The sequence below is a fragment of the Pelodiscus sinensis genome, chromosome 24, assembly GCF_049634645.1.
Source record: "Pelodiscus sinensis isolate JC-2024 chromosome 24, ASM4963464v1, whole genome shotgun sequence".
Taxonomy (NCBI): domain Eukaryota; kingdom Metazoa; phylum Chordata; order Testudines; family Trionychidae; genus Pelodiscus; species Pelodiscus sinensis.
Window position 1 is genome coordinate 7,469,879 of NC_134734.1, and position 24,138 is coordinate 7,494,016.

Sequence of the window (24,138 nt, forward strand, 5' to 3'; positions counted from 1 at the left end):
TATCACAAACCGCTTTATTGGCAAGGTAAAAGCTCAAAGTGTTGCACAGACAGGAGGCCCCTGGGCACGTTGTGGCCCAGAACTATGCCTGCGGGTTGTGCACCGTGCCAGGGATGCAGCTGGCCAGGCCGAGCGCCCAGCACTGCCAGTTCAGATAAAGGTGATGCGGGTGCGGGCCTGGTTCACCTGCCAGACATTGAGCTCCTCATACTCGTCCAGCGCAGCCTGAAACTGGGCAGGAGTGAAGCCCCTGGAGATGCAGCGCTGTTCCGCCTCAGCATAGGGCACTGCATGCCTGCCTGCCCCGCCCGCCAGCTCCCGCACCGCCGCAAAGATCAGGTCAGCAGGCCGCTGAGTCCTAGGGGGGTGAGGAGAAGGATCAGTGCTGCCTCAAGCCCACACTGTCCTCAGGGAAGCCCCCCCCAACACCATGCCAGAACCTGGTACTTCCATATCTATTGATCCTGCCCATAGCCCCAGTGTCAGTCACAAAAAGTGCTCCTCCAACATGATGCTCCCATCCCATCCTGCCAACAGATCCCAGGCCAGCCCCTAGGAACTGCCCCCATGCTGCAAGGTACCCCACACTGCTGTCTTGGGGCAGGGGGAACCACCAGAACATGCCCCACATCTCAAAGCACCTGCCCACCAGCAGGAAGCGGGGCCATGTGAGGAGCCCTGCCCTGCTAGCATGTGGGGCCCAAGATCCAGGCCCCCTGCCTCACCTGGCTTGCTGGCCCCTGTCACCGAGTAGTGAGTCCTTAGACATCTCCATGAGCCGCATGGCCTCGTTCACATCCTCCTTCTCCACCACATCCACCAGCCTCAGCCGGGCCTGCAGAGGGCAGCAGGGGAGGGTCAGGGCAAGGCACCAGCTGCGCCCCTGAGCCAGGGCCTGCCCCTTCCTGATGCCCGACCCATCAAACAGGCACTAGCAACCCTTGTGACCCTGTCTGCCACACCAGCCCATACAACACCCCTTCCTACCCACCCCCCATCACTCAGCCCGACGAGGCTGCATCCCCACTGCCCTGCTATGGGACAAACCATACAGCAGCCTGTGGGCCTGGATCTACCACAAGGGGACAGGTGTCCTCATCACAGGGCTCAAGAAGCACTAACTTGGCAGCGGACGACTGAATTTGGAACCTAAGCGAACAGCACTTGGCAGCCTCCAGGCCTGGCTAGCAACAGGCAGAGCAGTTCCTGCTTGGGCCAGCCCCTGTACACTGCACACTCTGTCCCCACCCGCAGCCAGAAGGCCCAGCCCCGCAGGCAGCACCCAGATGCCAGCTACCTGTACTGTGAGCACTTTAGCCTTGCAGCCCCCCCGCCCGTCCCCATCCAGGCAGCCGCTCACCAAGGCGCTAGCCAGGCGCAGGATGCCCAGCAGCGTGCGGGCCGACGTGTAGGTAGTGTCTTTGCTGGCCCAGGCCTCCTTGCGCATCTCCACATAGGCAGCTGTGATGTAATCGGCGAGCGCCTCTGGCACAGCTGGCTGCTTCCGCTTGCACATGTTGATGTAGCGCCTGGGGAAGGGGAGTCATATGTGGTGGGGGGGGGGGGAAATCTGTCTCCCAGGCAGAATACTTGGGGCAAACATGGCTCCCAGCCCTCTGCCAGAGCCAAGGAGAGAACCCAGGAGTCCTGGCTCCCAGCCCCCTTCTCTAACCCACCAACCACTATTCTCTTCCCAGAGCTATGGAGAGAACCCAGGTATGTGGGCTCCCAGCTGCCTCTTCTGTCCCCAGGCCAGGTGAGCACTTACCTCATGAGCTTCATGTCCAGCTGCTGGAAGGCGCAGGGCGGCTGGCGGCTGTGCTGGTGCACGTAGGTGATGTGCTGGGCTAGGCTGCAGGGGTGAGAGGCATCAGTGCCGCTGCCTTGGGCCCACCCCCGTCCCTGCCCAGCACCCATCCAGTTCTCACCGCAGGTCGTTGTCACGGTCGGGCCGGTCCTGGATGAGCCAGAGCAGGTCAAAGCGGGAGAGCAGGGCGGCCGGGAGCTGCACGTTCTGCTCCAGGCTGCGGCGAGGGTTGTAGCGCCCATAGGCGGGGTTGGCAGCAGCCAGGATGGCGCAGCGGGCATTGAGGGTCGCCAGCACGCCTGCCTTGGCAATGGAGATGCTCTGCTGCTCCATCACCTCGTGAATGGCTGTACGGTCACTCTCCAGCATCTTGTCAAATTCGTCAATGCAGCACACGCCCTGGTCGGCCAGTACCAGTGCCCCGCCCTCCAGGGCCAATTCGCCAGTCACTGGGTCCCGCAGCACGGCTGCGGTCAGCCCCACGCCAGATGAGCCCCGCCCCGTGGTGTACTGGCCTGCAAGGAGGGGCAGTCAGAAGGGTGCCCCATCGGGAGGGGCAGGCAGTAGGGTACTGACCAGGGGAGAAGGGTAGTCAGGGGGATACCCTAACCCTGGGGAGAAAGGGGGCACATGGCACTACATGGGATAGTAACCCAGGAGGAGATAGGGACCCGCCTACTCTTACCCTCCCAGTTGCCAGACTGCCCCTGGAGGATGCACATGCTAGGCCCCTCAGAAGGTGCTACTCACTACGGGGTGCCAGGCGATCAATATAAGAAAGCAGCTGGGACTTGGCCACACCGGGGTCTCCCATCAAGCAGATGTTAATGTTCCCTGGAAGCAGACAGATCAGCATCAGAGACCTCTCCCAAGCCTGACCCCCCACCCCCTACCACTCCAGCCTCTCCCCAACTTACCACGAATCTTCATGCCACGGGGGTTACGGTCCACACCCCCCACCAGCAGCAGCAGCAGCGCCTTCTTCACATCCTCATGCCCATAAATCTCAGGGGCGATGGAGGCAGCCAGCTTCTCGTAGAAATCCTCCTCTGCAGCAGGAAGGATATCAGTGGGGCTACGGAGCCTGAATGTAGCCCTGGCTCCATCCCACACTCACCGGGGCTCAAGTGAGGAGGTGAGCCAGCTGGCAGGGTGGACAGGGGAGGTCAGCAGGGACCAAGGTACCACTTTTATCAGCTGCTCTGCAATTAGCATGCCCGGAGAGTTGGCAGGAGGTGCTGCAGGGCTGGGATGGAGGAGGGCTATGGGGGGAGTCCCAGTGCAACAAAGTGGGGATTTTATTCCCCTCATTATGTTGCATCTGATTTCTACTGTCCTATAGTAACCCCGTGCGAGTGCCTCAGTTTCTCAAGATGACAACTTTGGGTGTGACTTCCATTCAGAGAAGCTCCCTCAGCCTCCTGCAGGTACATTGTGGCACAAGCGCTTTATGATTTGAGCCACAGGGCAGGGTTTGACCACATGACACCATTTGCCAGTGAGCGCAGAGGGGTCTGGCTGGGGCACTGGCTGGAGGGTCGGGGCAGGGCTCTTGATCTGAGGCCCCTCTCCCCAGGATGGATGGTGCTGGCCATTTCTGGTTCCTGTGCTGACAAGTCTGTGTCCCTGTCGACTAATAAACCTCTTCTAGCTGCCAGTGGAGAGTCGCGGATGGGGGTGCAGGGCCTCCCTCACACCTCAGTGATACCCAGCTGCCCTGCATTTGGCTGGCCGCCGCAGGCCATGGGGGGGGAGGGGGTGTCACAGCTGCCCCAGGATGGCTGGGGTGGGAGCAGATGAGGCAGGTCGGGGGGAGATGGAGGGAATCACCTGTGATTTGGCGCAGCTCATCCTCTGTCAGCTCCTCTGCCCCCAGCTCATCCTCCTCGCTCTTGTTCATTTTCGCAATGTGATGTGCCTCCAGGTAGGTCTCAGAGAGCAGCCCCTAGAGGGAACAGGGGTGTCACTCCATGGGCCCTGCCCACCAAGCCCCACCACCACTTTCATTAACCCCACACCCCTCACCTGGGCCATCTGCCGGAAACCGGTTCTCAGCAGGGGCAGGAAGACACCAGTGATGCTGACGTGGTCGCCAGGCTGAGCCAGCCGTGTGTTCTCGCCATGCACAGTCACGCTGATTGAGCGGGGGAGATGCCCCACAGGCACCTGGTCACTCTGTATGAGAAAGATACACATTGGCCCTGATCTAGCCACCCCTCGAGACCAGCCCCTGCTCTAGCAGAAAGCCCCCATGATGACGTGGTGGATTGATGGTGGTTTCAGTGGGGTTGCATGCGGGGAAATGGAAGCACTCCGTGTCCCTGGCTATTACTGGTTCAATGGAGGGTGAGGGGGGTGGGGGAAAGAAAAGGAGAGTTTGTTGTTCCAGGGACCAGCACAGAACTGGAGACCCCACCGACTGGTGACCAGGAGACCCAGCTTGGCTGGCACAGCTGGGCCAGGGCCAGTGAGAGGCCAATGGGCTGTGGGGAGAGGAGCCCAGTGACTTATACAGCTGGTCCCAGCCAGGGGGACAAAGGATGGAGGAGAGGGCAGGCAGGGAAGGGTGGGCGGGGGGACAGGCAACCCTGGTTACCTGGGCAGAAGACAGAGGCCAAGGGAGGGGCTGCTGGGGAGGGATTTGGGGGGGCTGGGCTGGAAGGAGGGGGCTGCTGAACTGGGCAGGGGGAGCAGGCAGAGCCCACCTGGCTGCAGGGGAGACTCAGACGTGTTGGGCTGAGGGGGCCAGGCCTACAGGCCTGAAGTTCCTGTGCTGGGTTCAGTGCTCAATGAACCCTCCTGTGTGACGCTGGCGGAGAGTCACTCCGGTCTGAGAACAGGGCTGCACTAGCCCCCCTGCGAGTGTAGGTCCTGGGGTCCAGATAAATGCTGGGGGCTCAGAGAGGTGAGGTCCCAGTAGGGCTGGAGACTGCCCCGGCCGGAATGGAGCAGTTTCCTCACCCAGAATCTAAGATGTGGGTTTGTTACAGGCCATCATATCACAGGCCGGGTGTGAGGCCTAAGGCCCAGACACAACCGTTAAGACTTTGCTAATATAAAATGAAGACAAGCTGCGAGCAAGAGGCAGGCCTTGCTCACAGAAGTTGACAAGAACAGAGCTAATACTGCAAAACACTACTAGGCAAAAGCTCTAAGCACGTTCAAGTGTGGTCACAACAGAACACCTTGTTAAGAAATATCTCGATACCAGCCCCCTCCCCACAAACAACAGGAATACTGACTCACTCAGGACCACCAGCATAATAGATAGTAATTGAATGAGATAAAGGGTGGTAGCTAAGCTACAGGAGGTGGCAACCTGATACATCAAGAGTGATGTGGAATGTGTTTGTACCTGCATATAAAAGTGAATCCCAAAGAGTTGTCTTTGTCTGACCTAGGGAGAAGTGTCTCATCCCTGGCACTGTCCACTATAATGGGCATACATGTGTTAGCCTCACTGCAGGCTCTTTGGTCCAGGGAAGCTAGGACTGTGCCTCATCTACAACAAACCTGGCCAGGCACCTTGGATCCTTATCTGATTTTGTGGTCTTTGGGGGCAATCAGTCTGCTGCGTTGACTAATTGTGTGAGATCTATACAGTAAACAGAGGGAGCAAATGCACTAACGCATGCAGCCGAACAGTTATCAATGAAAAAACAGGAGACCTGTCAGCATGCCACATCCCTAGGTCCTAGGAGACAGAGCGGCTTAACTCCCAAGGAAAGTGGATTCCCAAGAAGGGTCTATTGCACTGGAGGGGTTCCCCTGAGGACTATACAGTCCAAGCTTGGGCGTAACCTACAAATCTGTGACAACCTCATAACCAAATGGGAGGGCTGTCATCAGGAGCACCCAGATCGGTCTTTGGGATCCCCAAACTCATCCCTCCCATTTGCCCCCCACTCACATGCTCCTGCATCTTTAGCTCCTGGAACTTGATGAACTTGGAGCCACGGCTCTGCAGATAGAGACGCCCCCCGGAGCGGTTGGTCTGGCACTCCTGGCTCGGGCACATGATCAGCGGCATGAAGGTTGGGGCCTGGATCTGCAGGGGTGGGAAGAGGGTCTGAATCAACCAGCCACCCCTCTCCACCACACCTAACCAGGGAACACAGCTGCTCCCTCGTGCCCAGCTGGGGGCATGACAAAGTAGGGACGTTCGTCATTTGCTGATCTCAATAAGTCTCAGTTTCCCCATGTTTCCTAGCTGCCCAGTAAAGGAAGGGCAACAAATGTGTTCTGAGGACCAAGTAACTGACATGGGTGCTGAAGGAGCTGGATGAAATAGACCTCAACCCACCAGGGGCCCACAAGACAAGGTGCAGTCGAGTGACTAGAGATCTCGTCACCCCTCGGCAGGGAAGCAAGCAGAGACCCCAGCTACAGAACACAGGCCAAGAAAGCGTGAGGTAGGGATCTAAAATCCCAGCTAATCGGTTAAATGGTTAAGCATTAGATTAACCTAGTTGGTTAACCACGTAAACATTAAGCGGGATCTCACCACTCCAGCCCCCACACTAGGGCTGGCTCTGCCAGGGCAGGAGGGGCATGTCCCCCCCCCCGCTCCCGACTTCCCAGGCTGTGTTGACTGCCTGGGCGCCGTAGTGAACAGGCTCCTGCAGGGCGAGACAAGACTCTCCCAGGTGTAAACCTGTTTCACTGGCTGACTGGAGCACAGGGTGGGACTAGTCTCTGGAGACATAAGTCCATGTGGCTGGCTCAAGAAACACCTAGGGGGTCTGTCACATCAATGGGGTCCCTGGCACAACAGAGGGGTATAGTCCTGTGGACTGGTGACAACAGCTCAGCCATTCATCAAATTAAATTCATAGGTAGCAGGCTTAAAACAATCCAAAGGAAATATTTCCACGCACAACACAAAGTCAACCTGTGGACCTCTTTGCCAGAGGTTATGTCCAACACTATAACACGGTTCAAACAGCTAAATAAATTCATGGAGAACAGGTCCATCGATGGCTATGAGGCAGGATGGGCAAGAATGGTGTTCCTAGCTTGTGTGCCAGAAGCTGGGAATGGATCATCACTGAATGGTTACCTGTTCTGTTCATTCCCTCTGAAGCACCCGCTTTGGCCACTGATAAAAAACAGGCTAGTGGTCTAGATGGACCTTTAGACTGACCCAGTATGGTTGGTCTTATTTTCAGCCCTGAGCTGACAGCCAGCCGGCAGGACAGCTCAGCCCAGCCCCTTCCACTCACTGGCTGGTAGGTCTCCGCTCCACACTGATCACAGCTGTAAGTAGCCACCACCATCATGGGCTTGACCTCAGTGACACGGGTGACGATGCCGCGCACGGTGACCAGTTTGCCAATGCAGTCGGCTTTCACGTCCCGGATCACGCGGGCCTTGGAGCTTGACGGTGCCTTGAAGTAGAGCTCACTGGAACAGAAGAGAAGGCCCACGAGTTAGAGCCATAGCAGGGGCCAGGGGGAGGAGAACCTGGTTGGGGGCAGGGGAGATTTAAAAGAGCCAGGAATAACAGGACCCCCACACCTCCCCTCACATGCACTCACAAGCGGCGCAGCAGCTCTGGGGGGTACTGGTTTTGGGGTCTGCGTGTCTCTGCTGTATCGTGGCCACGCTGCTCCAGCATCAGCCGGTGCTCAATGTACACGTCCAGGGCATCCTTGTGCACTACCTGGAGTGGGTAAACAGGGACTCTGTCAAGGTGCCTCAGCCACTCTCCCAAAGCTCCTTCCACCCACCAGTATCCCTCCTCCCTCACCACCCCTCTCCTTTACCTCATGCTGCCTGTGAAGGGGTAGCAGCTCGTGCACAGCGTCGGCAAAGAGGCGGGTGTAGCGCTTTGCATTCTCGCACACAGCATCCACTAACTCAGGGTCCTCCTCTGCCAGATCATCCAGCTCCACATACAGAGCCACCTGCTCCCTCTGAGCCAGGGCTACCTGCGGGGCAAGCACAGGTTGAGCAGCTGGGGGTGAGGCCCGGAGCCGCCAGAAGTGGGAAACATGGGTGCAGAGGGAAGTAGGGATGATAAATATCAGTTAATTGAATAGTTGGGTAAGCTCATGAATTCTTATCGCTTAGTCAACCATTCTCTAACCCCAGCCTCACTCCCGAGAAGCCCCCGCCACTCCACACGGCTGCTGTATCAGCGGTAGCTTTGTGGGGTGCCAGGTGGGAGCTGGTCCATAAGACGAGCCAGCGCCCCTCACGACTGGCTTCCTGTCGCTCTATGCTGCTGCCGCTGCTAAGGCAGTTGCGCCCCTGCGCAGGAGGAGGGCTGAGCGGAAGGGAGCCGGGCTGCCCGCCCACCCCGCTCCTAATACACTTCGCAGCGCCTCAGCGGGGGCAGGCCCTGGACCCAGCGCAAGCCAGGACTGAGCCGGGCCGCCCTGCTCGAAAATGCGCTGGGAGGGGAGGGGCAGCGCGCAGCCGGCGGCTGTTGCTTCTGGCGCTCGGCGCAGCGCCCCAGGGCGAGGGGGGACGTTGAGTCTCACCAGCCGGTCCCGGTAGGGGAACTCCTTGCCATGCGGGCCGGGGCGGCAGAACTGCTCCAGGAAACGCTGCACCTTCCCTGGGGGGGGGGGGGGGGGGAGAGTGTCAGTCCAGCCCTGCCCCCAGCGCGGCCCCGACCCTCCGCCCCCCCGTCCCGGCCGCGCGGCAGTAACCACCTTTCTCCGCCGCGTAGTCCTTGGGCGCCATGGCGGGGACGGGGCCTACGGGTCGCCGCCGGAGTCAGCGCAGGCCGCTCCCGACCGACCCCTCCTCAGGTTCCTCCCGGCTGTCGCCACAAGCAAAAGTGGCGCGAAACCAGAACCATACCACGTGTCTGGCCCCGGCCAATCAGGACCTGGTCCCACCCCGGGGCCACGTGATCCGCCCAGCCCGCAAATCGGCGCTCGGGCCGAGCTGAGCCTGTAAGCCCCGCCCTCACGGCTCCATCACGTGACAGCAAAGTCCCCTCGCAACAGCCGGGTTCGAGCAGAGCCGGTGAGATTCCCCCAGGCCCCGCCTCCTCTTAAGGGAGCCGCGAAGTCGGGGAGAAGAGGGAGGTAATGGGCGGGGGGCGCAGGGTGAGCCGGTAGCAGGGGCTGGGATTCGAAATGAGAGCGGGGTTTCCTGGCAGGGGCGGAGGGTGTCGGGCAGGGGACGGGGTTTCCGGGAGGGGGCGGGGCCAGGTTTCAGGGCAGGGCCCCACTCACGCTCTCTTTCCCCCCACCCCAGGCCTCCGAGATGCTGTCTCAGATTTTCATTCTCTCCTCCAAGGGAGACAGACTCGTCTACAAGGACCGTATCCTACCCTGCCCTGCGGGCTCCCCAAACACCGTCCTAGCACCCCGGACTCCTCCACGTCCCCCAGCTCCCCAAATGAGGGATGTTAGCATACAGTTGTGTAAGCGATTAACCGATAAGCCTGGCTTTATCGGTAAGTCCTAACAACTACACACCCTCCCCCCGCTTGCCCTCTTTCGATCTGGATCCCATAGAACCCCCCGCCCCACACCCCAAGGTGAAGCGAGAGCCGATATGCACAGGGGGCTGCCTTTTAAGCTCCCTGCATGTGCTGGCTTCGTGGAGCTGCCTTGCCCTCTTGCTGCCTCCCACAAACACAGAGGCAGCAGCATGGAGTGGCAGGGAGCTCCCTGGGAGTGGGACCAGAAGCACACTGGCTGCACTCCAGGGACTATCGAATAATTGTGTAACCACCAAGATTTGGTGTGGTTACATGGTTATTAAACATCTAACATCCCTACACCAAATCCTCCTGCCTCTAGTGCTCTGGACCCCTCCAAGGCCATCTCCCCAAATACCCTGATATAGCCCCCTAGACCTCCCCCTTCCAAATGCCCCCTTGCATAGCTCCTCAAGTGTCCCATGCAGATCATCTTGGCCCCCGGGGGAACCCCAACTGGGCACCACCTCCACATCTGGCTTTCTAACTGGGCACTACGGGGGGAGAGGGGGAGCTCTCAACCATACTGCCCAGATGGGATGATTTCTCTTTAACCCCCTCCCAGTGCGTGGTGAGGCAGCAGGGAGCAGCATGGACCTGACGGACACTTTCTATAGGAAGATCACAGCCCTGCCTAGGGACCAGGCACCTGTCTTTATGGTAAAGGGGTGGGTTCCACAGCTCTGCAGTAATGTGGGGGCATCACTATAGGGATGAAGCATCTCTACGATAACAGAAGTGGAGAGCATCTGGGCAAGTATGTGGGAGAGAGGGGTACCCCCTGGTGAGGGAGAGGGTCCATATAACTCTGCTTGTGTTTCCGCTACAGGTGCATGAGGGGCTGCACTTCGTCCACGTGCGTCACGCCGGCCTCTACTTCGTGGCTACGACAGGGCACAATATCTCCCCTTTCACCATCATTGAGTTTCTCAACCGGTGAGAGGGGCAGGTGTAACCCCAGGGCACAGGGGGTAGACAGGGATATGGTGGAGCTCAGAGGATGGGGACACACAGCGGGAGGGGATGCACTGAGCCAACCCTGCCCTCACCTGTCTCTCTCCTTTCCCACAGGCTGGTGACGCTGATCCATGATTATTGTGGTGCTCTCAGTGAGAAAACCATTAGCCTCAACTTCGCCCTCATCTATGAGATGTTGGACGAAATGCTGGTAGGCAAGCACTGCTGAGGAGCACCTTACCTGGGGCACTGCTGCAGGGAAGCTTGCAGCTCTAATCTCCTGTGCCAGTGGCAGGGGCACAGGTGGGCTCTCCCCCTCACTCTGTACTCTCCCCCCATAGGACTATGGCTATGTCCAGACCACAGCACCTGATGTATTGCGCAACTTCATCCAGATGGAGCCAGTGCTCAGCAAGGCCTTCAGCCTGCTGGACCTGGGCAGTGTTGGCCTGGTGAGTCCAGTTTTCCCCCCCCTCCCACTGTCGGCCTGGTGAGTCCAGTTCCCCCCCAGTGTCCAGGCAACATCTGACCTGTGAGCCCCTTAAAAACACCATGCTCGCCCAGTGAACGTCCCCAAATCCCCTGCTCCCCCAGTGCTGCCTGGGCAGTGTTGGCTTAGCGAATCTAGCCCCTGAACCATCCCATGTCTCCTTCCCACCAGCACTCTTTGGGCAGTGTCAACTTGGTGAGCTCCGTCACCAAATCTCCCAGTGTCCTGTGGGCAGCTTTTCCTGGATCTGGGCCCCTGGGTAGCATCAGCCTGGTGAACTTGGCCCCCCAGATTTCCCCCCACCCCCATGTTTCCTCCCCTTCAGCACCTTCCCAGGCAGCATCAGCCTAGAGAACTCCCCCAAATCCCACCCGTGTCCCCACCTCCCACTGTGCCCTCCCAGGCAGCAACAGCCTGGTGAGTCCCAAATCCCCACTGCATCCCCTGGGCAATGTCGCCCTGATAAACCCAGCCCCAAATCCCCCCAGCCCCCACCCCCGGTCAATGGCCTGATGATGCCACTCTAAGCTCCGATCTCCTCTCTCCCAGCACCCCTGAATAGCAGCAGCCTCACGAGCCCTCCAAATTCCTCCCCGCCCCCCCATATTCCCTCAGCCCCCTTAGCCATCGGCTCCTCTGGGGAAAATGTTACCCTGAGAGAGATCCGGTCATGGGGTACCTAGTATCCCCAACCCCAACCCCTGGGAGCCCATCAAGGCACCATCCCTGGGCCCTACTCCGACCTTCTCCCCTTTGGTTTCAGTTTGGTGCGGAGACACAGCAAAGTAAAGTGGCTCCGAGCTCAGCCACCAGCCGCCCTGTTCTGCCCCCCCATGGGGACCAGGTGAGACACCCCCAGCAGTATGTTGTCCCCCCCCTTCCTGCTCTAGCATGGAGCGGGCCCCTCTGTCTGGGATGGAGAGGGCCTGCTGGCAGCAGTCACATGAGCACTGGCTATCTCCCTGCAGGGTGCGAGGAACGAGGTGTTTTTGGACATAGTGGAGAGGCTGACAGTCGTCATTGCTGCCAATGTGAGTCAGAGAGGGGAAGGTGTGAGCCGGGGGTTTTGCATCCTGACACACAGCCCCTCCATCAATTTACAGGGTCAGAGCAAAGGCTGAGCTTCTAACCAGGCCCAGGGCGGGGATCCCTTCAACCCCCTAAGGCACAAAATTTAGCCCCACAGCTTCCCCACCACAGAGCCTGAGCAGCCCTCCCATCGTGCACCGCCTCCCAAGGGAACCTGCTCCGACCCGTGTCATTGTCTGGGCCTCACCCCATGTTCTCCCCAGGGTACCCCCATGAAGGTCGACATCCAGGGAGAAATCCGCCTCAAGAGCTATTTGCCTAGCTGTCCCGGTGAGTAATGGCTGCAGCCCCACAGCCTGAAGCAGCTCACGTGGGCCAGACCCTGGTGTTTCATTGCTGAGTAGATATACCCATTGTGAGCGGGAGAAAGCAGGGCTGGGGGCAACGGCGACTGGCCCCGGCCTGGGCAGCTCTCCCCTGGCTGAGTCCCTTAATACTCTCTCCCCTCCCTGTAGAGATGCGCATTGGGCTGACAGAAGAGTTCTGTGTGGGGAAGTCGGAGTTGCGAGGTGAGTAGCCACTGCCAGTCTCTATTCCGCCTCACAGGGCCCCCTCATTCTGACTCCCCGACCTTTGCTCACTGCAGGCTACGGCACCGCTGTTCGCGTGGACGAATGCGCCTTCCACAGCTCCGTTAAGCTTGATGAGTTTGAGAGTGCCCGTGTCCTAAAGGTCAACCCCAGCCAAGGGGAGGTGAGCCCTGTGCATAGCAGCTGGGCCTCTGCTCCTGGTGCAAGACCATGGGACGCCCAGTCTGGCCCCATCCATCTGTGCCTTCAGCTCCACCAACCTGACCACATCGAACACGAGCTGGCCGAGTACACGACCTGCACTCTGCAATTTCAAAAGCCTCAGCCCTCTAGCCAAGTCTCACACGCTGTGTATGAATCAACAAACCCCTTCTGGGATACACATCTACCGGGGCCCAACTCTGTGCCCTCCGTGGAGCTCCTCTGAGTCTATTCCCCACTCAGAGAGAAGGGTGCCCCCAGGGGTTTCCTTCCTGGAGGCAGCATCTCTGCCCTTCCCTCATGGCTTTATCTCAGAGTCCTCAGTAGTTCTCCACACGGAGCTGTCCGCAGTGCTGCTGCTCTTTCAGCCAGCCAATCTCCCCGTCGGCATACCTTGAAGGCTCCAGAAACATGAACTGCTGCCTGGCTTCTTGCCTTTTGGTTCTGCCATACGTTGCCCCAAAAGGCCTCCAGGAGGGGACCTTGGGGCCTGATCCACCCTGTCACGCTACATCTCTGCTCCCCCAGGATCCTGTTCCCTCACCTCTTTGAGTGACACACTAACAGCCTCTCTCCCCAGCTCCCAGTGACACTATTTGCCTGACCCTGTCTCGGCTCCCCCAGCTGATGGGGTATGTCTGGACTGCGTTGCTCTTTCAGGATACCAGCAGAATCCCGAAACAGCAATGACACGTTTTTAAAAGCACCTGCTATTCCAGTGTCCCCATAACCCTCGTTTCAAATTTCAAAAAAAGCTCTTTCGATTTAGACTTGGAATAAGCGAGGCAATCTGCAAATTGTGAAGCTTATTCCAACAGACGGGTGCTGTCTAGGGTGATATACCACAAGCCTAATCCACTGTCTGCTCCCCCAGCTTCCAGTGATGCAGTACCAGCTCTCAGACGACATCCCCTCAGCCCTGCCCTTCCACCTCTTCCCCATGCTGGAGCGAGACCCCTTGGGCAGGTGAGTAAGGGCTGCAGCCTCTCAGCCCGGTCCTAGCAGCTGCCGACTCTCACCGTTCCCATCTCCCTGCAGGCTCTGTGTCTACCTCAAGCTCCGCTGTGACCTGGCTCCCAAAAGGTAGGAGCCCCACAAGGGGAGAGACCCCCTGGGAGTGGGGTGGAGCCACATGCTCACTGGTTCAGGTACAAAATGGGTCCCTGCCCTCTATTGATCCCCGCTGCTCTGAGTCTGGGGTCCCAGGCCGGAAAGATGCTGCCACATGTCCACCCTGCCCTACTGGCCCCTCTTCACTGCTTGCTCTTGCCTCCAGCCAGGCCCTGAACGTGCGAGTCCAGCTGCCAGTGCCAAAGGGGGTCATCAGGTGGGTGATGCAGGCTTCTTTCTAGTACAAAGGGGGTAGCTTTGGGGCAGCCCTTTCCCCAGCAGCTGGCAGACCAAGGGCCAGCCTCACCTCTCCTCTCTCCCAGCCTGTCCCAGGAGCTGAGCAGCCCTGAGCAGACAGCAGAGCTGCAGCCCAGCACAAAGGCCATCCGCTGGGTGATCCCACGCTTCCAGGGTGGCTCCCAGCTCTCCGCCCTCTTCAAGGTAAATCTGGCCTGGGGCAGGGTAGCTTAGTGGCTGAGATGCACTGCCACACTGGGCAGGGACAGAGCAACATATCCCTGCACTAGGAGAGGAGCAGGCCAGCCCCTGCCCTCCACGATTAATCAAGGGGCAGCTCAGCACAGTTCGCCAGTGGAGCTGGGGGATGAAAGACCAGGCTGGGGCTCTCTTGCCTGTGTGAGGTTTGAGGAAAGCCAACTTCCCCCCTGCCATGCTCTGCCCTAGGCAGTAACACCTCTCCCTCTCATATCCCTACAGCTGGAAATTCCAGGGCTCAGCCCTGCCTCACTCCTGGAGGTGGGGCCAGTGAACATGTCCTTTGAGCTGCCCATGCACACTTGCTCTGGCCTGCAGGTCCGCTTCCTGCGCATTACTGCCCCATCGCCTGCACTGCCCCACCGCTGGGTGCGCTACGTGACCCACAGCGACTCCTACGTCATCCGCCTCTGAGCCCAGCCCCACCGCTGGGTGCGCTACGTGACCCACAGCGACTCCTACGCCATCCGCCTCTGAGCCTAGCCCCACCGCTGGGTGCGCTACGTGACCCGCAGCGACTCCTACGCCATCCGCCTCTGAGCCCAGCCCCACCGCTGGGTGCGCTACGTGACCCGCAGCGACTCCTACGCCATCCGCCTCTGAGCCCAGCCCCACCGCTGGGTGCGCTACGTGACCCGCAGCGACTCCTACGCCATCCGCCTCTGAGCCCAGCCCCACCGCTGGGTGCGCTACGTGACCCACAGCGACTCCTACGCCATCCGCCTCTGAGCCCAGCCCCACCGCTGGGTGCGCTACGTGACCCCCAAGGACTCCTACGCCATCCGCCTCTGAGCCCAGCCCCACCGCTGGGTGCGCTACGTGACCCCCAAGGACTCCTATGCCATCTGCCTCTGAGCCCAGCCCCACCGCTGGGTGCGCTACGTGACTCACAGCGACTCCTACACCATCCGCCTCTGAGTGCGCTATGTGACCCACAGCGACTCCTACGCCATCTGCCTCTGAGCCCAGCCCCACCTCTGGGTGCGCTATGTAACCCACAGTGACTCTTACGTGTTACTGGTTTAATGAGGGGAGGGAAGAGAGAGTCTGATGTTACAGGGAGCAGCAGAGAACTAGGGACCCCAGTCAGTGGCTTGGAGAATGGAGCCCTCAGCAACTGGTGACCGGGAGACCCAGCTCAGATGGCACAGCTGGGTCTGGCCAATGGGAGGCCAATAGGCTATGGGGAGAAGACCCCAGTGACCTGCCCAACTGGTCCCATCCTGGAGAGGGAGGACAAAGGATGAAAGAGAGAAGATACAGAGAAGAGAGGGGACCCTGGTTACCTGGACAGAAGCAGGCTGCTGGAGAGGGATTTGGGGGCTGGGCTGGAAGGAGGGGCCTGCTGGCCTGGGCAGGGGGAGCAGGCAGAGCTGCTGGGCTGAGGGGGGCCAGGCCTACAGGCCTGAGAGTTCCTGTGCTGTGTTCAGTGCTCAATAATTTCTCCTGTGTGACGCTGGCTAAGTCACTGGCCTTGGGTTGCATTACTCCCTGTAGGAATGGAGGCCAGGGGCCTCAGATCGAGTGGACTTCCCAAGGAGGTCCATGGACACAGGCGTGCTGGAGGTTCAGAAAAGTGAAGTCCCAGGAGGAGGACTGGTTTAATCCCCAATACCGAGTGGATCCCTGAGAAAGGACTGCCACACCAAAGGCGGCTCCCTTCAGGGACTGTACAGGCCAAGTGTGGGCATGACCTGGGAGTCCATGACAGATCCCTAGGGCTTCCCTCTCCCACGCTAATCACCTCCCTGCACATGAGGCTCTAGCAATAAACAATTTTATTTATGAGTAGAACCAACCATCCAACGTCGGTAACAACTTCTAACCAGGGCACCAACAAAGCAGGATCCAGGGCGAGCTGGACTCCCCAGGGTGCCCACCTCCACTAGGAACATGGCCTAAGCCGAAAACAATGAAAACATAACTGAACAACTGCCCAGTGTATAATTCTCTAAGGTCACGCCGGGCGAGGGCTGCATGCCCATCTGCTCCAGCCATGTCAGGGATCCTGTGGGGGAGAGACCACAGTGAGATTTGGCTCCCACCTCAGTGCAGATGACAGGTTCGCACGGCACAGTGTCTGCAGCTCCCTTGACCCCGCATGGTCATGTGCTCCCCTGCACTCACCTCAATGCCAAGGATGGTGGAGTCAAAGAGGTCCCGGAGCTGCTCACCCTGGGGGCTGTGCAGGTGGATCAGCGGCTGGAGAGGCAAACACCAGCACCTGAGTGCCCTCTGTGCCCCCCCAACCTAGGCCAGCCCCTCCTGCCAACCAGAAGAAGGGGCTGCAGAGCCATGCCCCAGACATACCACTGGAAGCAGCTCATCTTAGTGTCACCCCCCAGCCTTAGCATGTTAGCAACCTGCCCCAGCCAGGTTGGGACCCCCAGGGCCTCAACCCCTCACCAATGACCCTTCCAGCCCCAGCTCTGCTCACTGTGTCCAGGCCCTTGAATTCCTCCTCCTCACTGCTCTCCTCCTGGATCACCATCTCCTCCTCCTCCATCAGGCTGAGTCTAGGGGACACACGCTGGGTCAAAGGGACTGGGGCCCAGAGAGGGAGAGGTTCCCCCTCCCACCAGGCCTGCAGCTACTCACTGGTCCATCCTGGTGCCCAGCCCAGCTTGTGAGCCTCTCTGGGGGCCAAGTAGCTGCTGCTGGCAGGGCGACTCTCGGGACCGCTGGGAGCCAAACCAGGGCTGGCTGCAAGGGACAGGAGACAACAGTCAGGGCAGGTTAAACTGTCTCCATTCCCGCTGGCACTGCCCTGCCCCTCCCATTCTCACCTCTGCACGAAGTCTGACTCAGACCCCTCTTCCTCCTGCAGCTCCACTGAGTGCCCCCTTCTCAGCACCGTCGATGTGAGCATTGGGGTTTCCAGGTGACTGCTCAGCTGGAGGCTGGAATCAGCTTGCCCAGAGGAGTCTGCAACAGGAGTGAATGCCTAGTGAATCCAATCCCAGCCCTGGAGTCACCCCACTGCCCTTTCACCCCACCTGTACTCAGGTGCTCCAGCCCACACCTGCTATCCCTGGGTTCTGCTGGTGCCCCCCAATCCTGACCCACAGCCCTGGGCTTTCCACACCCTGCTAGGTGTGCTAGTGCACCTCAGTCCCCACCCGACAGCCCCCCATAACACAAGCGTATCAGGTGCCAGCTCATGCCAACAGGCCCATGTGCCAACAGGCCCATGTCCCAAGTGAACTCTGCTATGTAAACCGGAGTAGCCTGGCTCACTGTGTTAGTACTCTCAACAGTGTCAAATGCCTGCGAGCTGCTGCCTGCATTAACCTTCCATGCATCATCTGTGTCCCATGCTTGGGTGGGTGCAGCAGGAGCCTGTGACTGCATGAATCACCCAACATTAGAGCTGGGGCTGAGCCAGGTACATCCTGCCCCAACGGAAAGGCTCATCGATCCCAGGCAGATAGCTGTGGGACAGTGGCACTGGCAGCAAGAGGAAGGGGGGACTCCTCCCAGCAGAAATGAGAGCCCTGTGGCACATTGGAGACTAACAGATTTATGAGGGCATAAGCTTTTGTGGATAAAGCCCACTTCACCAGAGGAGTCGAGTGGGTTTTACCCATTAAAGCGTATGCCCTCATAAATCTGCTAGTCTCCAAGGTGCCACAGAGCTCCCAGGCTTTGTAGACACTAACACAGGGACCCCGCTGAGATTCTTCCCAGCATGTGAGCTTGTAGCTCAGGACACCAGGCTGGAGGCAAAGCGTTTGTAGGTGTGAGTTCCCCAGAGCTGCTTGCAGACTACAGCAGCTTTCAGCACCTTCTGACATGTACGATCAGAACTCCTCTGTGTAGCTGTCAAGTAGGGATATTTGAGTGTAGTCCAATAGCCATTGAACCAATCTGCCGATGCTTATCAGTTAACGGTATCGGTTACACTCAGCGGGGAGCCAAGAAATCTGCCTCCCAGGGAGCCGGGCCAGCAGGAGATGGCAGCCCCATTCCCAGGGAGGCTTTGCTGTGGGCTCTGCAGCATAGAGCTTATTTAAGCTTTATACTGCATAGCCTACAGCATGCAACTGCTGAAATGATCACCAGTTACACAGTTACCTATTTAACCCAGTTTTAACATCCCTACTATCAACCCGCTTTAACCTTGTCTGTAACTCCCAGCCTTCCTTTTCCTGTTTCACCCACTGCCTGTTACAGCATGCATGGCAGCAGCAGCTCCACATGTTGTCCTGGCTGAGCCTTAGTGGAACGGAGCCGGGTAACATGAACACCGCTAGATGCAAAGGACCAACTAGCCCATCTGTCCCCGAAGGACTGTCTACGATGCCAGAGTAAGGCCTGTTACCCTGCCTGAGGGGCTGACGACACCTGCTATTCCTAGCCGGCAGAAGTGCGTAGCATTTGCCCCTCACCATCCAGACGCCTCCTTTTGGCGACAGATTTGGGTCTCCTCCGAGCCCGGGGGGCTGCACTGCAGCTGACTTCAGAGCCTGTGTTATCCAGGGGGCTCAGGGAGCGGCGATAGGTCAAGAGTGGCTGCCAGGACTTCCCTCTCTGCAGTGGCGGGGAGAACTTGGCCTGGCAGGTCTGCTCCAGGTAGGACATGCTGGAGGGGGAGGGCAGGTTAATCCGTACAGCTCAGTGTCCCTCTGCCATCAACCCTCTGCACTCCCAGCCCTAAGAGCCCTGTTGGACTTTTCCTTGGCACTCACAGCAATTTCTTGTCCGGGTGCAGCAGGCGAGGGGAGAATTCGCTCAGCACCTCCAGGAAGGGTAGGTTGAGGGGCCCCAGCTCTGAGCCAGAGGGCACTGGCTCCTGAAAGGCAAACTTGATCCCAGCCCTGGTCAGGAAGAGAGAGATGGGGAGCAGGATGGGGAGGGCCCAAACCCACCAAGCATCCTGCCCTATGTAAGGGGCTGCCCCTCACCAATTCTTAGAGCCTGCCAGGCTCACAGCACACTCCCCACAGCTCTGTTCTGCCCCCCGTCTCACTTGTGCAGGGCAACCAGTGCCTGGCGGTTGTGCATCTGGTGGACGCCGAAGAGCAGGGAGAAGCGACGTGCCAGGTCTCGGATCTCTAGGAAGGTCTTGCTGAAGCCTGCACCCGGACCCTGCTGCAGCAGCAGCTCTGTCATCAGCTGCACAGGGAGTGGGGGGGGGGGGGGGGGGGGGAGAGTCAGCCATGGGACAGTCCCAAGCCTCATGACCCAGCCATCTCCTTACACAGAACATACCAGCGGGGCCAACCCAGGAGCCTCCCAACACCTAGAGAGGGGTATGAGTTAATGGCAAGGACCCCTCTACCCCCCAAGCAGTCCTATGGGCTCCCCCAGAACAGCCCCCTCCCCAGTACCTGCTGCAGGCTGAGAAGAAGGGTGCGGGCCCATTCATCCCGGTCGATCTGCCGTGCCCGGTTTAGTGTCTCCTTGATGATGTCCCCATAGTCCTTGTAGAACTGGGAGGGAGAGCAAAGTGGTGGGAACCCCACCAGGGATGAACAGGGCTGCAACTTGTCAAGCACAGCTGGTCCCCGCTTCCCACTCTGGGTGTTGCAGCCTGGCACAAGGGGTTGTGGCACAGGCCAGGCCAGGCCAGACCCCAGTGGTATTACACCCCATATCCCAATGCCTACTGCAGGAGCAAGGACTGGGTAGGCTCACTCTCCAGCCTCCTCCAGGTCAGAGCTATGGTGCCCCATGGCAGGGCAAGGCGGTGACAGAGCAGGGTGTAGCCACAGTACAGTGACCAGACACTGCTCACGAGTCAGGTTCTGGGACTGCCAAGCACTGTTCCCTCTAACATTTTCTGTCCTTGGGCAAGTTGAAATTTCTTATGTGAAACACCAATATTGAGTTAGTGTGTGGATGTGCTGCACCAATACAAACAAAAATCCTACATATATTTTTTAAACAGTCCATAGATGAGGAAGAAAATATATTAAAACAAGGGAGAGTTAACAAGGAACAATGCTTATGATATTTAATATGAAATTAAATAAAAAGAAAATTAACACTACTCTTGGAGTACATGTATCATCCTCCTTTCTAACAACTCAACCTAGTAAACACATCAAAATGCATATTATCCACACACAGCTCAACTTTAAGATGCTAATGAATCTATGAGTCAACTAGAAATAGTCATGCTCTCCTTGCAAATGCTAATGCAATATTTACTGACACAGGAAAGGTAAAAGGCATTTGCTCAGGCTTAGACAGTTTCTCAGGGGAATATTTAGGATCCATGCTACACAAGACCAAGTGAAACACAGACCTGGAAAGACATTCTGGTTTGAAATTTTCACTTTGTGTGCGTCACAAACTCAAGAAGTAGAAGCCCCAGAACAAATTAACATCTAGCTTCAGTGTTTATAGACAGAAGCACATTCCAAAGAGCTTGCAAATAAGGTTTCATCCTACAAAACAACTAGCATCACACCTAGAACTTGTTACTTCTGACTCATAAGAGCCAGAACTCTACCACATAGCAAAGATCTGGCCTTACTCATTCATACATAGTATATTGCATTAACACAAGTTAGTAAAAAATCATGAAAATCAGCGTTTTAGATCTCCGCAACACTCCAAAACAGTCTGTTAAAAGAATCTTTCTTTCTTAGCCATTAACACCCATGTAAACGTGGTTTGAAATGTAAAAATACAAATGTCCTAGCACTCTTCCCATGCAGCTTCCCCACCCCCTCCAACCCAGAGACACAGAACTGCAATCAGGACTGCAGCAAGTCAGGGACACCCCACCCCAACCCAACACCTCCCTCCCCCACCCACCTCCACCTCCACCTCCACCTCACTGCACAGATGCCAGCACCCACTCACCTCCTTTCCCCCAACCTACCCCTGTGCAATCTGCTCCACCCAGCCCAGGGTTGGCATAAACCCTATTTCTCAGACTTTCAGGCTCCAGCAGTGTAGCTAGGAATCAGGACAGGACGCACAGCACTAAAACTCTCCACCCGTCCCCACCTCATCCCAGGACAGAGCACTAACAAATTCCCCCCTCCACCTGCCAGCACCCACCCAGCCCTTTCCCCCACCTACCCCATGCAGTCAGCTTCCTCCACACCACACTTCACAGCCCAGGAAGCTTGAGAAGAGGGCTGAGTTTCTGCCTCTACTTCAGGGATGGGCAATAATTTTTGCAGGAGGGCCACTTTACCAATTTTGGCAGTGGCCACGGGCCACGAGGGTGAGGCCTCAGGCAGAACAGGTCAGGCCTTAGGCAAAAGGGGACTGTGTCCTCTAGGAGTGGCCAGCCCCTGGCAGGGGGAGACTTCCCACACTCCCTTGCCTCCAGGCCAATCAGAGCCTGGGGGAGGGGACCATGCAAAGTCCTTCAGCCCCTGCCCCTGCTGTGTCGGGCGCACGGCGCCTAGAGGGAACTGCCGTCCGTTTCCCTCTAGGCACTGTGCACTCCTGGCAGGGGTGAAGGAAACTTCACACTCCCTCGTTCCCAGGTCTTGATTGGCCTTGGGGCAGGAAGGCAGCAGCAGGGTAGCCATGGGCCAGATCAAAAGGGCTTGGCAGGCCAGATCCAGCTCACAGACCCTTTTTTGCCCACCCCTCCTCTCGTGGTGCAGACCAGACTTTCCAAACTCCCCTCCCCTCTGTCTCCTCCCAGCCAATTACTCCCTCCTCCCCTCCCCAAATGCCCCTACTCTACAACTCTCCCCCCAGCCACTTATTCTCTCCTTTCCTCTTCCTCGTCTCCCCTCCCTACCTGCTCTCTAAGCTCCTCCATCTGAAGCAGACAGCTCCGTCTGAAGCTGCTCAGATGGCTTCCTGCCTGCACAGAAGTGCTGAGTCTCTGAGCAGGGCTTAATAAATAATTGTGTGGTCGCGCAGCTGCGCAGCTCACAGGGAACTTAGCTGCCAGGAAAAAGGTGCCACCCTGGAGGTCAGAGAGCTCCACCCCCAAGTAGAAACAGCTTTGCCATCCCATGAGAGTCAAGACACTGGAGGCAGGGCCCACCCCAGGGATAATGGCCCCATGGATGCCCACCTTGACATAGTGCTTGAAGACGTCAGAGGCGGCATTGAGTTCCAGCACGTTGTAGATGATGAGTTTGCAGAACCCAGCAAGCAGGTTCCGTCGTCGGTGCAACCTTTCAATCTTCCCCTCACTGTCCTCATCATCTGCAGGGATAGGGGAGGGGATTGGCTTTTGTTCCACAGATCCATTTCACTGCCTTCCCTGCCCCCAGATCCCAGGGCAAGCACACACCACTGCCTGCCAGCTCAGTGTGGCTGAAGACGTGGTCCATAAGGAATCCGGCCATCTGAGACTGCAGCGTGACCTCGGGCCGGTACACCAGCAGCTCCAATGTCGCCCACTTGCCTCGAGCCAACTGTGGGCTGAAGAGCAGCAGCAAGTCACTCAACAGCACAAAGGCCTGGAGAGAGAGAGACAGCATGAGCAACCTAGTAAACAGTGCTGCTGGGGGGACTTACAGGATAGGGATATGAATGGCTAACTGGTTCCAGTTAACAAGTAGGGAGTGGAGCAGCTCCCCACTCCCCACAGGACCCATTACAGGCAAGGGCTGTTGTCCCATCTGCCCCCCTTTAATCGGTTATCCAGTTACACCAGGGCTGCGTTTAGACTGACATGATTTTGCGGAAATACTTTTAATGGAAAAGTTTTTCCGTTAAAAGTATTTCCGCAAAAGAGCGTCTAGATTGGCACGGATGCTTTTGCGCAAAAAGTGCTTTTGCGCAAAAGCATCCATGCCCAGTATAGACGCGCTTTTGCGCAAGAAAGCTCTGATGGCCATTTTAGCCATCGGGCTTTCTCGCGCAAAAAATTAAGGTGACTGTCTACACTGGCCTTCTTGGGCAACAGGGCTTATCCCTGAGCGGGAGTGTCAAAGTATTTGCGCAAGAAGCACTGAATTCTTACATTAGAACGTCAGTGCTCTTGCACAAATTCAAGTGGCCAGTGAAGACAGCTGGCAAGTTTTTGCGCAAAAGCGGACACTTCTGTGCAAAATCTTGCCAGGCTAGACGCACCCCTAATGTTTAACCAGGTAACCAATTAAACTGGATTGTCTATCCCTGTATCACAGACTGCTCCCCCAGGCACCCTTCTCACCTGCTCTTGGACACTGGAGTCCACATCCGATAAGCAGCTCTGGCAGAGGGAGCAGAAGGAAGCAACTTTGCGTTTCAGAGCCAGCAGCTGCTTCTGGGTGGAACAGAGGAGGCTGTGAGAGGCTGTGGCAGGAGCCCCTGGGTGTCAAGTGACAAGACCAGGGCTGATTACCCGCCCTGCCCTTCTCAACAGGCACCTCCCCGCTGACCTCACCTGTTCAGGGATGGTGCCGGAGACACGAGACAGTTCCCAGAGGATGCTGAAGTGGAGACAGGTCATGGTGGGAATGACCACCTGGAAGGCGAGCCCAGAGTGAGAGGATGCGGATGCTTCTGCCTTCCCTCCCCACAGCCCACCCCCCTGGTCCCTAGCTGTGGGGAGGCCAGGGGCCTGGCTCCCCACTGGGCCTTAGTACCTGCTTGGGGATCTCGCCTGTATCCACAGCTCGCTGGAGCAGGAGGCTACAGGGCTCATACAGCTGCCACGGGGTCAGGTCGTGAGCACTGCAGAGAGAGAGCCACGCTGATAGGAAAGCCAGAGCCTCCCACCGCAGGGCAGGGCAAGCAGCAAGGGTGGGGGTGAGCACACCCTCGGCACAGCCAGGGCAGCTCCCTTGGCAGGCAGGAGCAGGAAGAGAAGGAACCAGTTGCCTTGACAGAGTGGGAGAATGTAGGCTGGCACTCACTTGTGGAGGATGGAAATGCGCTTCAGTGTGGCTGCCATGCTGTACACCTCGTCTTCATCCAGGTATGTGGCCTGCGCAGGTCAAGACATCTCAGCAGGGTGAGTGCATGAGTATCAGTCCTGCCGCCATTGTGGGGCCAGAACACCTTGCTCAGCGCTGCCCCTGAACACCTGCTCCCCCATCCACTCCGTACTCCCCACAGTTCTCTGGGTGCTCAGTGCCTCCACCCACCTCATACTCTCCACTGG

At 57.9% G+C, this 24,138-nt stretch overlaps 3 protein-coding genes and 1 long non-coding RNA gene across 10 annotated transcripts in view; 2 read left to right on the forward strand and 2 right to left on the reverse strand.

Annotated features, from left to right (window-relative positions):
• MCM7 (minichromosome maintenance complex component 7) lies at positions 1–8,659 on the reverse strand. Its single transcript, XM_075908019.1, has 15 exons — positions 8,467–8,659; positions 8,293–8,369; positions 7,573–7,737; positions 7,345–7,469; positions 7,030–7,210; positions 5,718–5,855; positions 3,833–3,982; positions 3,638–3,752; positions 2,725–2,856; positions 2,558–2,641; positions 1,929–2,322; positions 1,769–1,852; positions 1,361–1,529; positions 726–835; positions 1–358 (listed from the first exon to the last, which is right to left on the reverse strand). The coding sequence occupies exons 1-15, from the start codon at positions 8,495–8,497 to the stop codon at positions 151–153; spliced, it is 2,163 nt and encodes a 720-aa protein (XP_075764134.1). The 5' UTR covers positions 8,498–8,659; the 3' UTR covers positions 1–150.
• Positions 4,452–15,914, forward strand: LOC142819640 (uncharacterized). The gene is made up of 2 exons (XR_012897503.1): positions 4,452–4,535; positions 15,494–15,914. It is a non-coding gene; the product is annotated as an uncharacterized LOC142819640 (long non-coding RNA).
• AP4M1 (adaptor related protein complex 4 subunit mu 1) lies at positions 8,721–15,914 on the forward strand. Of its 2 annotated transcripts, none has more exons than XM_075908023.1 (16): positions 8,721–8,847; positions 9,020–9,086; positions 9,814–9,908; positions 10,078–10,184; positions 10,320–10,416; positions 10,547–10,657; positions 11,459–11,539; positions 11,664–11,726; positions 11,988–12,054; positions 12,240–12,293; positions 12,371–12,477; positions 13,390–13,481; positions 13,554–13,598; positions 13,792–13,842; positions 13,949–14,066; positions 14,343–15,914. In XM_075908023.1, the coding sequence occupies exons 2-16, from the start codon at positions 9,029–9,031 to the stop codon at positions 14,532–14,534; spliced, it is 1,338 nt and encodes a 445-aa protein (XP_075764138.1). In that variant the 5' UTR covers positions 8,721–8,847; positions 9,020–9,028; the 3' UTR covers positions 14,535–15,914. The 2 variants fall into 2 exon arrangements, with proteins under 2 accessions (XP_075764138.1, XP_075764137.1); XM_075908022.1 differs by having other exon boundaries at positions 8,723–8,785.
• The window catches only part of STAG3 (STAG3 cohesin complex component), a 26,415-nt gene continuing 18,157 nt past the window's right edge, over positions 15,881–24,138 (reverse strand). For 5 of the 6 annotated variants that reach the window (XM_075908013.1, XM_075908016.1, XM_075908017.1 and 2 more), the window contains exons 20-34: positions 23,891–23,961; positions 23,621–23,708; positions 23,419–23,499; positions 23,206–23,298; positions 22,339–22,507; positions 22,117–22,250; positions 19,451–19,552; positions 19,090–19,235; positions 18,809–18,937; positions 18,509–18,702; positions 16,907–17,045; positions 16,719–16,823; positions 16,558–16,636; positions 16,248–16,322; positions 15,881–16,128 (exon numbers count right to left, since the gene is read on the reverse strand). In XM_075908013.1, coding sequence (XP_075764128.1) covers positions 16,120–16,128; positions 16,248–16,322; positions 16,558–16,636; positions 16,719–16,823; positions 16,907–17,045; positions 18,509–18,702; positions 18,809–18,937; positions 19,090–19,235; positions 19,451–19,552; positions 22,117–22,250; positions 22,339–22,507; positions 23,206–23,298; positions 23,419–23,499; positions 23,621–23,708; positions 23,891–23,961 — 1,614 coding nt within the window. In that variant the 3' untranslated portion in view covers positions 15,881–16,119. The remainder of the gene's footprint in view (positions 16,129–16,247; positions 16,323–16,557; positions 16,637–16,718; positions 16,824–16,906; positions 17,046–18,508; positions 18,703–18,808; positions 18,938–19,089; positions 19,236–19,450; positions 19,553–22,116; positions 22,251–22,338; positions 22,508–23,205; positions 23,299–23,418; positions 23,500–23,620; positions 23,709–23,890; positions 23,962–24,138) is intronic. The other variant, XM_075908015.1, reaches the window with a different exon arrangement.

Bases quoted from the DNA above. Each gene is read 5' to 3' on its own strand.
- AP4M1 (XM_075908023.1), top strand. From the start codon at position 9,029: ATGCTGTCTCAGATTTTCATTCTCTCCTCCAAGGGAGACAGACTCGTC. The intron at 10,658-11,458 runs GTGAGTCCAGTT...CTTTGGTTTCAG, and splicing joins ACCTGGGCAGTGTTGGCCTG to TTTGGTGCGGAGACACAGCA. The intron at 13,482-13,553 runs GTGAGTAAGGGC...ATCTCCCTGCAG, and splicing joins GAGCGAGACCCCTTGGGCAG to GCTCTGTGTCTACCTCAAGC.
- MCM7 (XM_075908019.1), bottom strand. From the start codon at position 8,497: ATGGCGCCCAAGGACTACGCGGCGGAGAAAG. The intron at 8,370-8,466 runs GTGGTTACTGCC...CCCCCCCCCCAG, and splicing joins GGACTACGCGGCGGAGAAAG to GGAAGGTGCAGCGTTTCCTG. The intron at 5,856-7,029 runs GTGAGTGGAAGG...CCACCCCTGCAG, and splicing joins GAGCGGAGACCTACCAGCCA to ATCCAGGCCCCAACCTTCAT.